Here is a 12,281-nt window from a genome sequence, read left to right as displayed (position 1 = left end):
GTGAGCTACCTAATGGGGAACATCAAGCCCTCTGATTTAATCACCAATGCTTTCAAAACTTGTCCTGGGATTCAGGTTTGTTTTAAAAGAAAAATTTTAAATTCCTGTCTTAGAAGGGCTCCTTTCAGACTATTATACGTAAGAGTATATTTAGCCCTTACATGGTCAAGGTGTTTCCACTCTTCTGCCCATTCTCTGTCTGTTAGCCTGTGATCAATCATTTCTTCTTGACGTGTGCCATGCAACCCTGCCAAAAAGGAGCAAATCATGTTTACCATCTTGGGAGTCCTCAGGAGAAGGGTGGAGGAAGAGCCTATCAGACAAATATATCATTAATTACCCGGTCTAGTATCAGGAATGCCACCACAAAAATAAACAGATACTTAAAAATTTTGTTCTAAACTCTCTTTAGCACTTTTCCCCACATAAGATGCTACTGTTTTATTCGATTTAATGTATTCAATTCCACAGGTTCTGTAGGTTGCAAGATAACCTCTCAAAAATGGAACTAACCCTTTCTGACTATATACAATTATAATATATATATATAACATATAATACAATATATAATTTTTCATTTGCGCTACTTGAAGGAGTCAGCAAGACAATCATTTGGTTACTCAATGTATTGAATACTAGCTGTACTTCAGAGAGTTGAAAAAATATTAGTATAAACTCAATGTTATTTCACTAAATGCAGTAATTACTACCATGTCAACAGAGCATCATTAAGGGTTCATCCCTTCACAGATGTTTAAACAACATGTGGTTAAAATGTAGCACATATATCAGAGCAGCTGACATGATACAACCAAGCCAGTATTTATTATCAACACTCAAGAGGAACCGACACTTGCTCTTTGTTTAGCCTCCTCCATACAGATGCTGAGTATTTGTAAATGTTCCTCTTTTATTGAAGATTTGTTTAAAATAAGGAATAAGTGCAGATGTGAAGCAAGCCAGGCAAAACCAAGAGCATCAGACATCCCATTAAACCAAAACGTGCTGCGTGGGGTGTGGCTGGTGCTTCTGCTGTTCTCATCCTCTGCAGACATCCCCACACTGCACTGCAAATCTTGAGATGTCACACATGAAACACTTCTCCGAAGGCTAATAACTTTCCTCTAGTCTAAGCTGAAAACAAGGTATACCAATGTTGTTATCATCACAAATGTGGCATTAGAAAAAAAATAAAAGGCTCTACCTATCCTTGCCTGACAGACACCCGAGTGTCCATGTCATCTATGCAGCTGTGAAAGCACGGGTTCATCCTCCTTCTGACTGTCTTGCTTTAGAGTGTAGCAACGACACAACTCAATCCACTGTTACAAATATAAATCTGAAACAAAGCCATTAGAAGTAGCTAGATGGACAAACAACTATAAATGCTATGTCTGCATGGCAGATAGATTTAATCAACAAAAAAACCCCTGTTTACCATACAGAATATAATTACAAGGAAAAGAGAAACCTAAGAAAACAATGCAGAAAATTGACATGCCTTACCCATAGGTCTGTTTCTGTCCCTGAGGTCCCTGTGATTGGGGTGTCTGTATGAGTCCCTGTAGTGGTGGGCAATGGCCATATCATCCAAACGATAATGCTGAGGTGGAGGTGGGGTGGGATGAGGCAGACCATTGGGCTGATAAGATAAGCCATTATTTGGACTGTACCGCTGGCCTGGGCTAATAGTGCAGGGCCGCTTGCTTGGATGCTCTGAGTGCAAAGGCTCTCTGTCAAAGCCATTTTCTTTGGTTCTGAAAAACAAAACAAAGGAACTTTAATTCGCTTAGTGAGCAGAGTTGCTCAGGAGCATGCAGCCCCACCTACATGTGCAGCTTCAGGAATTAAAGCTTGTTCTTCCACTTTGCCCCAAGTGTGTGGTGTTGCAGAACATTTCATAACACCGCTCATTCAAAATATAGAAAGGACATATTCACTTTGTCTAACTTGAGAAATAGTAGCAGGGTGAGCCTTCCAATGGAGCGCCTTAAAGAGCTGGGCTGGAGAGCGAGCAGCCTTTGCTGAAATCACTGGCTGATGGGACAGATACACATGTACTTACAGAGCTGAAACAACTGACACATGAAGCCAGAGGCTGAGAAATTCCTGCTTCCAGTAGTGCTACAGCATATAGTGATTAGGGCAAATTTGCAGTTAAAGAAATGTGTTTTTTTCAAGAGGACAGAACACAGTCTTAAGGTAATGCACATCAGTGTGCTGAAGCTCAGCTCTATGTAATGCCAGGATGAGCTCCCATCAAGATCAGTGTCACACTGAGACTTTGGGCAAGACTGACTCTAGACGATGAGAAATGCTTCCTTCACAGAGTTTTGTACCATCTGGGCTATCTCAGTCAAAGGTGCTGTGAGTGTCATTAATTTTGCAGGAAGATGCGGTTAGACTCAAGTCCTCAATAACGTTTGAGATTTCCCACTCCATTACTCTTAGACAGGGGTTCTACATTCAGGCAACTTTGAAGAGTTATCGGAGAGAAAGGCAGTTTTTTATGTTATAAATACTTGTTAATTCAATGCATAATCAGCTCCAAAGAGACATCATTTCCAAAGACGTCTCTACTTTGCACCTCTGCTTGAGAACCTGGAACTCACACTGAACTAATTTTCTGTTGAAATAGTAAAAGAAAGGCTAGAGTTACTTCAGTGGGTTCACAACTCCTTTTAGGGAAGATTCATTTCACAGAGTATGGTGGTTTTTTACCACTAGAATAAACAAAACCTACAAAACATTAGCTTTGAACAGAAAGGTTATTAGATATGAATATTGCAAACTGTTGAGGTTGCACCCCTCCATTCAAAAACCTTTACTGAACAACTGATATATTCCAGCCTTTTTTAAAAAGAACTTTCTCCTCTGTGATTTATGAATGGCATAATATAACTTCCGAGTAAAAACACAACTTTTTGTCACTTTGACATGCAGGTAAATTTGATCTATTTTTCTTGTTTGCCTGCTATTAAAACCAACTTCCCTTCAATAAACCCTCCCCCACGAATCAACCAACCTCGAGGGATTGTCTGTGGAGAAACGCTCAATGTATTAATTGTTGCCCCTCAATAGGTTCACTTTTAATGTCAATGAGAGGAAGGATGAAACCAAATATTTGCCAATATCCACTGGGAGAGAGGATCAAAGTAAGATCTTGCAATTACCAGCAGGAAATTAAAAGATGGGTTGCGCTGTTTTCAGAAGGAGTATAGAGATTTTCCAGGGACCTCACCACAATCACTAATGACAGAGAAGCTGCAAATATATATATATTTTATTATACCTTAACTTGGCAAAGAGGGGAGAATCTTTCACCAATACAGCAGGACAGCTGTTCTAATTTTGGGCAGAGACATGAAAGACATACTTTGTTAAAGTGACGTATGCACCTTGTTCCAAAGCAAACACAGGATAACTGTGAAAACTCCTAATTAGGAAAACCTGAGGACCACCATATATTTGTAATGACTTTTGGCATGATGGAGCTGTTTGCAATAACTCCCAATGGGTAGTGATGTTTTTGACAGCTCTCCAAGACAAGTTTTGTATTTAGTTGCTGGTGTGTGTTTTCTTTGCACATATCTACTCAAGCTCAATGTCTAGGTCTTTCAATTGTAAAAATACTATGCAAGCAAAAAATGGACTTTCTTGCATGTACAAGACAAACTATTCATTTGCCAAAGTTCATTAGTGTTATGTTTAGAATGATCTCTAACTAAGAAGGGGGGGTGGAAATCAGAAACTGTAAATAATTAAATAACTTCATTGACCTTTTTTGATCACTCAATGTAGGAAAAGCAAACCAGAAAACTGTGACAAGTAGGAATCTACTTTTCTTTCTCTGCACTATAATTAGATGTTAAAAACATATGTTTTCATACAAGTGTACATATTTGCCCCTTAATGTAAAAGTACTTTTGTGCTTATTTAGGAATGCTTTGAATGCTTTGTACTTAATTACCTTAACTGGAATGCACCGTATTAGCTTTGACAACACACCAGCAAATCCATTTCCTTCAAGAACCCCGAGTTTAACTAACACAGAAATTAACATTAACATTGAAAACACATTTACTGAAATTAAATTCCTATTTTTTTGTGTTATGCTGCGTAATGGCTGTTGGTTCTTTTCTGGGTGTTAAAACCTTAATTCTACAATTTGTTGTTATATTTTCTGCACTGACCAAATGAACAACTTAGCAGAATACCAGAATGAGACTGTACATAAACTCATTTTGTGTTTCTCGCCATATAAAATATACAGAAAGGTAACAACTTTCAAAGTCTCATCAGAACAGGAATCACTGGCAAATTTATACCTGAATATAGTGATAAAAGACAAAGTACTAAAGAGTGCCGTAATTCAGATGCCCTGAACTCAACTTCGTACTCTGCTTCTGATCTCTGTCCTACTCATTTTTCCAGGTCTCACCCTCTTGGGACAGCAGCATTTCCCCAGGTGCCTGGGGAAGCACTCCCATTTCACAGTAATTGGCAGACCCATGTGAGTACTAGTTCCAAATCCAAAACTGCCACAATTTACATCTGATTTCATCTTATTTTTATCTGATCCATCTGATTTTGCAAAGCAACAAGCTGTAGAGAAGAAATAATACTGAATGTGTAGGAAGCCTGACATATTTTCTTGTTTCTCTTTTTCTTGCTCCCATTGGTCACATTTTCCTTGACGTGCACTGTTTGAAAAACTGGTGGCATGATAAAGATTGGGTCCTTCACCTACAAACATGCAAGGGGTCGTTTTACTCGAAGCCATGATTTACTCAGATTAAAGACAGCAGAATAGATCAGTAGTCTGTACCAATTTAACAGACTTTATGTTGCTTGTAAATTACCACTTCATTTTAAATTATTGCAATTTATGGATATTTTCCTGGGTAGGAAATCCAATCGTGCAAAACTGCCTTGGCTGGAAAATTAAGTTTCATCTGATCATAAGTATTACATCAATTTCAAAGAACACCAAAGTCAACTTGTAAGTAGGAGGCAAAGCTGTTCATCTGCTATTTGTGCAGGATACTTTGATTTAAACTGGGCTTCCACCAATAAAGTCTTGATGACCAAACAAGTGATAATGCTTTGCTGGAATAAAATACTTATTTTGTTTATAACACTGTGCTACAGAAAAGATTAATATTGCCTTGCTAACCGTTCATATTAAGAAAATTCATTTTAAATTCCTCATAGTTACACTTGGCTTACAAGGAGCATAGCTGTAAGAGCAGTGAGTATCCTTCACCTTATTGAGATGTGGGGAGCTTCTTCAAATAAGATTCACCTAACAGAATTATCAAAGTCGGTCTCTGTATCCATATATCCAGGTACCTTCAAAATGAATTCCTTGTCAGGGGTGCCAAGGGTAGAGCAAGCACAGCAGCACTTTCTAAAGTCACAAAATAATCATGACCACTTTTGTTTTCTTCTCACTCAAAATTAGAGCTATTCTAACAGATTTTTTTGCTATCCTGTATCCAGTTTGTAGGCAGCTGTCATAAATGTAGAGTCACTATATGACACGCTCATGTGCCATACAGCCATTCCCAGCAAGCTCAAAGAATGACTAATTAGCAAAAAGCCTTTCGTGGTTAATGTATTTCAAATCATGTTATTTATAACTAAGCATTCATTCACTGAAATAAATACTCACATTGGTCCAAGTTCCTTTGCTTTACTACAGCAGAATGTAAACTCCAAAAGTTGTAAACAAAATACAGTGAATACTTTGTTCATGACATGTCATGAACAAATTACCAAAATGTGTTGTCTCCTCAGGTGTCAGTTTTTCTCTCTTGCAGTGACTGATGGTTCCCAGTGTTATTACAGAAACAGATTGATCTTTTTAATGAGCTAGTTTAATAGACTCCAAAATCTCACCGTGGCTGCTCATCCGTGTCAGACCATATGCACCAAGAAAACATTCAGTAAAACACGAAGCTCTGCTGTCAGATTGCTCTATAAAACCTCACATACAGTAGACTTGGATATGCAGATAAATAACCAGAATTGGAAAATGCATATGCAAAAAAGGTTCTGAAATTATAAACAGAAAAAATTACTGTATGTGAATTTTCTTTAACAAAATATCACGAGGTGGAGGTGGTTATGTGCAACACACATGTTCCACTTCCTTTGCCTAATCTCTTACTGTATTGTACCGATCTTGGAATCAGCAGCATGCAGTTACTCATGCCCGAAAGAAAAAGGTAAATAGAAATATGTATATATTTCTTATATATATGTGTCATCTACACATATATTCATCTATATATGAGAGATATATATTATATACACATTATATACAATGTGTGTATATGCACGCGCGTGTGTGTATATATATATAAATAAATCAATCATATCCCTTGGTAATTGAAAAAGAAACCACAATTTACTTTAGTGAGAGACATATCTCCAAACAAAATTATTCCAATTGCATTTAGTTCCCCCGGAAAGATGTTGCCTTTTAGTAATTTTTTTCCATATTCTAGCAACATGGTCACAGCAAACCCTCCTCTTAAAAGGATGTCTCATATCTTTTACTGTATATTTGAAAACTACTTAAATATCTAAACAAAAGGTGTGTATAAATACATACATACATACATACATACATACATACATACATACATATTTCCAGATGCTTCCTCCTGCTCCTCTGTAAACAATTAAAATAATTAATAGTGCAATGAGTATAAAGCCAGACAAGTATTTGGTTTCAATACTCACTCATTCCAGGCATGTTCTGACTCTGAGAACAGTTTTTTGTGGCTCATTGACTTACATAATTCTAATTAAAAGGTATTAAACCTCCCATTCAGTAAACTTAAGAATTTTTCCAACAGGATCTTCTTCTTTTTACTAAATCTGTAGTACAAATACTCCTGAGTGCACGAGACAACTCCACTGAACTTGGTTCAGCCAGAACTATCATATGAGTTTATTTTTTTCTGTATAGGTTAAATCACAGTCAACAGAGAAGAAGGTGTGACTAATTAGTGACAGGGTTGTTTGATATTGCAAAACCCACTTATTTTTTAAGATCAATGCACCATTCCAATAGGTGAGCTGGATAATCTCTTTCCAGGTCTTTCATGGCAGCAAAGAATATCAGGGTCAAAAAATAAAAGATGGGTTATTCTGAAACGTCACTTCCCCAGAACTAAGGAGTCTAATTTCAGGCAGTGATTGACAGCAGCTGCCAATTGATAGCTTTGGCACCTTGGAGTGTGCAGGTCAGTGGGACACCCCACATTACAGCCCCTCCCTGCACCCCAAGAACTCAAAGGCAGGGTCTTACTCACAACTTGGAAGTTAAACTGTCTACCCCTCACCCCAAAAGCTGCATTACTACCTGGAGAGGAACTGAAGACTCCCTGAGCTGGACAGAGCCTAAGAGAGACTTCAACTGAGAAGCCAAAGGCACTGGGCTTGTGAGCAGAGACTTCCAAGTTTCAAGAGCATCTATGTGTTTTAACTAAAAAGAAACACTGAGAAAATCCATAAACCAAACTTAAATCTCTCTAGGTCTACGCCTCTGTTTTCAGTAAAAGATGAAGGCTGACTAAAATATTCTGATTTGGTGGTCCCCTTATGAGCTACTCCTATGTCCTTTTTGCTGTAAGACTAAGACAGGGTCTTTTCATTACTGTTCTTGTACCAGTCTTTTCCTGTACCACCCATCTCCTCTGATGCAACCAGGACTGAAGGCACTATAGGTGAGACTGCGCTTATTAGAAAATAACTGAAATTCAGCACTGTTAAACTGGGTCTCAAAGAGAGGCAGTATTGTTCCAGTATACTAAGGAAGAAAAACAAAGGAAATATTTTATTGACCATTCTTCCTTGTGGTGTTATGGGAGAAGCAAGTAATACTGCTCTCTATTAAGCAAAAAAAAAGGTGAGCTAGGGCTGTCAGAAAGGCACATTGCTCTTCTCTGTATTTTCTGTCAAGCAAGACCTCATGGGCTTATGAGATAATTTAATGTGTGTATTTCTACTTGTAGGAAAAACACTGTGTCTGCTACTGACACTGGACTACTGCATGCTGATATTCAAGTTATTTACAAGATGCACAAGATTTTATGAGATCTTAATAGACACTTTGGTACACTACTCTGAAAAGACTGAGGATATGCAGTAGAACTGCCCCAGGGAGCTAAATTTTAGCTTTGGAAATGTTATCTCTTTGCACGGAGTAAGAGCCTACATGGAAAATGTCTGAAAATTAATCATCTTTCTTGGATGCAGTTAGCAGGTTTGCGTTAACACCGATGGCTGTTGTGGTTTAACCTAGTTGTCAGGGAAGAATGATGGAAAGAGGGTACACATAAAAGATCTTCTGTGCTGGTATCTTTATTTTCTTGCTGGTCCACAGTGATTTCCCTGAAACACAATCTAAAGCAAGCTAATTTCAAATACCTTCACATTTTTGTTTATCTAATAGCTACGTTACTTTAATTTTCACTTTTAGCTATGAGAAGCTTAAAGTTTTACTATGAGCTTTCAGACTTTGTTTTCATTTTGTGCTATCTCTGCCTGTCCTTACACAAAAATGTCACCTGTACAAACATGCAAGCCTTCCTGATTTTGGAAATATTCACCCTTTTCACTTAAAAGATAACTGGTACACTTGCCATGCAGGTAGTGGCATTTGGCAGAACAGCATTATAAAAGTTTTCTGCAAAATAAAATCCATGGGAAACAAAGTTAAGAAAAATACAATATTTGGGCCGTGGTACAATGTATAAGATAGCTGAATTTCTAACATTATCATGGGAAGACAGTTAAAAATAGACAACCACAAGAGTCTTTTTCTTGTAACACTAAACAAAGAACTTTATTCAAATAAGAAAAACTGTTCTATATCCCTAAAACTACTGTACTTCACACACACGCACTTGCTCGCTCTGTTTTTCCATGGGCTCTTTCTCAGCTCAACAACAAAACAGATTTCAGTGAACATTTTTCCTGTTTGGAAGAAATATCCTCATGCATATTGGATATATGAATATAGAAATGTGTCACAGCAGAAGTCAAAGCCCTGATTGCATTCTGGAGCTTGCCTTGTACTTTCCAATACGAGTGCCGAGCCACTTTCCCCATATTTACCGTTTAGTCCAACAAAACCTCAAATACAAAGGCCTTGCATATGGACCTGGAATGGTCTGCTGCTCACCACTTTATGCTGCACAGAAATACTAGACACCATATAGTAGGGTACTGGCTAGCCAGTATTACTTCTATGTGGATATTACCACAGTGTGTACTCAGGCAGTTTTGCTGCCCGAATCAATGTGCATATATTATACTTATATACAACAGAGATATATCTGTACATGTATATGTGTATGTATGTATATATTTATTTATTTATTTATTTATATGTGTATATACGCATGCATAAATGGGTCCTGTTGCAATAGGACAAGGGGCAATGAGTTTAAACTAGAAGAGGGTCGATTCAGACTAGATATAAGGAAGAAATTTTTTATGGTGAGGGTCTTGGAACACTGGCACAGGCTGCCCAGATAGGTGGTAGATGCCCCGTTGCTGGAAACATTCAAGGTCAGGCTGGATGGGGCTCTGAGCAACCTGATCTAGCTGAAGATGTCCCTGCTCATTGCAGGGGGGTTGGACTAGATGACCTTTAAAGGTCCCTTCCAACCCAAACCATTTTATGATTCTATACAGACATACACAGGGGTAATCTGGCTGTAACGTGTCTGTAATGAAGGCAGGACCCACACCCAGGAACCACCACCCCAGTACCACCCAGGAAACCACCTACACACTTCCCCCTCACTAGTGGAGCTCCGAAAATTCAACACATGGGCCATTTATGAATTAGGCGTGAAAGGCGTGGCCGTGCTCACCTGTCTGGAGTTCGCCTCTTCCCGTTTTCGTTCACATCGAGAAGCAGCTCTGAGGAGTCAACAGGTGAGGTGGTGCTGGCATCCAGAAGCAGCTGTTCGTGCTGGGCGAGGTACTGGGCTGGGTTCTGCTTGGCTAGCCTTGCACAGTGCAGCAGCTCCCGCTGCAGCAGGGGCAGATTGGCCTGCAAGAGCATTGTACACGTTAAGAGGGTGGCCTGCAGGAAAGATTCAATGGAGATGTAGCAGAAAAATCAGAAAATCGAAGGAAAGCCTGCTCTGAGATGAGACTGCTGCAGGCATCCTTAATTAGGTTTGTTGTGGTTAGGTGTCTGAAAGCAGGCAGCCTCCTTACGGGGTCAGGTTGTGGCTGTGGTAAGTACGTGTGGAAGGATGAGAGTTTACTAAAAATGGAAAAGTGTAAATGCTGTGAGAAAACCAGGTCTGAGTTCTACATCTTTAAAAGAGGAAAAAACACTGCCCTGGCTGACTTCATCACCTTTCTTACTATCCAAAACTCGAGTTTCTATGGAGCAGCAGTTTTCAGCAAGTACAAACTTTTTTCAGTATTTGTTTCCCACTCAGACTGTAGTTAGTACTCAGAAATCATTTGAAATCATAGGAGAACAGGATTGCCCTCAGCTTTCCCATTACACTTGCAGTTACACACTAAGATAAAGATTACAACAAAATCTCACGTACCAGAGCTTCAGTTAATCACCCAGAGGGCTATGACCCTCCTCCTAGCCAGATGTAGCTTGAAGTATTTTTAACCTTCCTCTCAAGGCCCTCCTGGGATTGGGGTCATGGGCTGGAGAGTACCAGGACTCAGACAAAGATAACTGAAAATGCTCATTGATCCCTGGGTGGCACATTTTGCCTATCTACTGGGGTCATAATTAGTCATACTTCTTGCCAGATTTGGGACCAAGGTGGGATTGTATGTCCTTCCCCTCGGCAGAGATAGTTACACATCCTGTGAAACATCTTCCTTTCTTTGCTGCACATGCATACCTCAATAGTAAGGTAGTCCAGTCATTTCTTATCTACTTATTTGTGCCATAAGGTGATGTGCCCTGACCTCTCTTGCTCGATGCCTAGTGCACAGTGCATTGTTGCCTGGCGATTTTCAAGTATTGGAATAAGTTCCATCATGACCTCTAGTAACTAGAGATAAGACAAAGAACTCCAGTGGTCCCCCCTTTGCTTTTCAAATAGCTCCCATCAGGGGGAAACAAAAAAAATCCTTTTTTTTTTTCCTAAGTAACAGAAAAATATTTCTTAAGTCAAAAAAGTTCTGAGAGTGATGTGCAGAGAACCAAGCACAAAAAGCAGATGTTCTGGATGATGTTTGGGCACAGGATCTTGCTCAATGACTTTGCTAGCGTTATAACAATAGCAAATGCTCCAGCACCTGTTGCTGTATCGTAACAGTAGATCCAGTGTGCAACAAAAAATGCCAGAATAGGGTCAGTACATATGCACCTTTCAACGGGGGGGTGGTGTGGGGGGTGGTGTGTGGAAAAAATGCTATCACTTATTCATCTTAGAATGGGAAGACAGCCAGTTGTGGAACATGAAGTCTTTTCAGACCTACATAGAACACAAATATTTTGTGAAAGTAGCAAAAAATATCTTCTTTTGGTTATTATCTGTCACATTTTTGTCCAGGGCTACTATGTAACAGACAGATATATTGAATGCTTTTGTGAGCAGGGTTTTTCACTTGTTTTAATTTCATTGTTATTTTTTAAAAGCTCACACAAAATCAAAGTCAAGACACCCATCTATGTAAACGACCTCACGTGGCAGAAAATGATTGAAGTTTACATATATTTACAAATAAGTATCTGGAGGAAATAATAGGATCAGACTTAGGATTTTAATAGTGCTGCATACTTGGAAGAGGTATCATCACATCTCAGCATGACTATGAGGTAGAAATATTAAGTCGCCACTTTGCATTTGAGAAATCAAGGAAAAAAACAACATATTTGTGTTCCTTATCCACTATCACAAAGGGACCCATTTCATACATGGGCACTCCTGGCTCCTGGAAACAACCAAATTTTGAACTGGCTAGCAAAAACTTTTACTTATCTTACTTGTTTCCCTTCTGCTAAAGAAATGCTCATTCCTGCTCTTTAATCATAAACATGAAGATTTAATGTTATAGGTGTCCTTTATTTTAAATAAATTGAACTTGTTTTCTGTGCACAGAACAGACATGTATAGCTTTTAATATATTTATTATACATGGCCCTACCCAGTTTCTTCATTTTTTAGAAGTTATTCTAGAAAATTATGTATGACATGCATTATAATGCCATCAGACAACATTTGGGCAAAGACTTAAACTCGCAGTGAAGAAAAGCAGTATTTTTAAAC

The 12,281-nt window shown here is 38.7% G+C and overlaps 1 protein-coding gene across 8 annotated transcripts in view; it reads right to left on the bottom strand.

The window, feature by feature from the left end:
- Positions 1-12,281, bottom strand: part of RUNX1T1 (RUNX1 partner transcriptional co-repressor 1) — a 117,408-nt gene that overhangs the window by 29,255 nt on the left and 75,872 nt on the right. For all 8 annotated transcript variants that reach the window (XM_032987897.2, XM_032987903.2, XM_032987906.2 and 5 more), the window contains 3 exons: positions 9,897-10,078; positions 1,507-1,757; positions 162-247 (listed from right to left, as the gene is read on the bottom strand). In XM_032987897.2, the coding sequence (XP_032843788.1) occupies positions 162-247; positions 1,507-1,757; positions 9,897-10,078 (519 nt within the window). The remainder of the gene's footprint in view (positions 1-161; positions 248-1,506; positions 1,758-9,896; positions 10,079-12,281) is intronic.

Source organism: Tyto alba, unplaced genomic scaffold (genome assembly GCF_018691265.1).
Source record: "Tyto alba isolate M040663 unplaced genomic scaffold, T.alba_DEE_v4.0 Super-Scaffold_9, whole genome shotgun sequence".
Classification (NCBI taxonomy): domain Eukaryota; kingdom Metazoa; phylum Chordata; class Aves; order Strigiformes; family Tytonidae; genus Tyto; species Tyto alba.
This window is presented reverse-complemented; position numbering and strand designations above follow the sequence as displayed.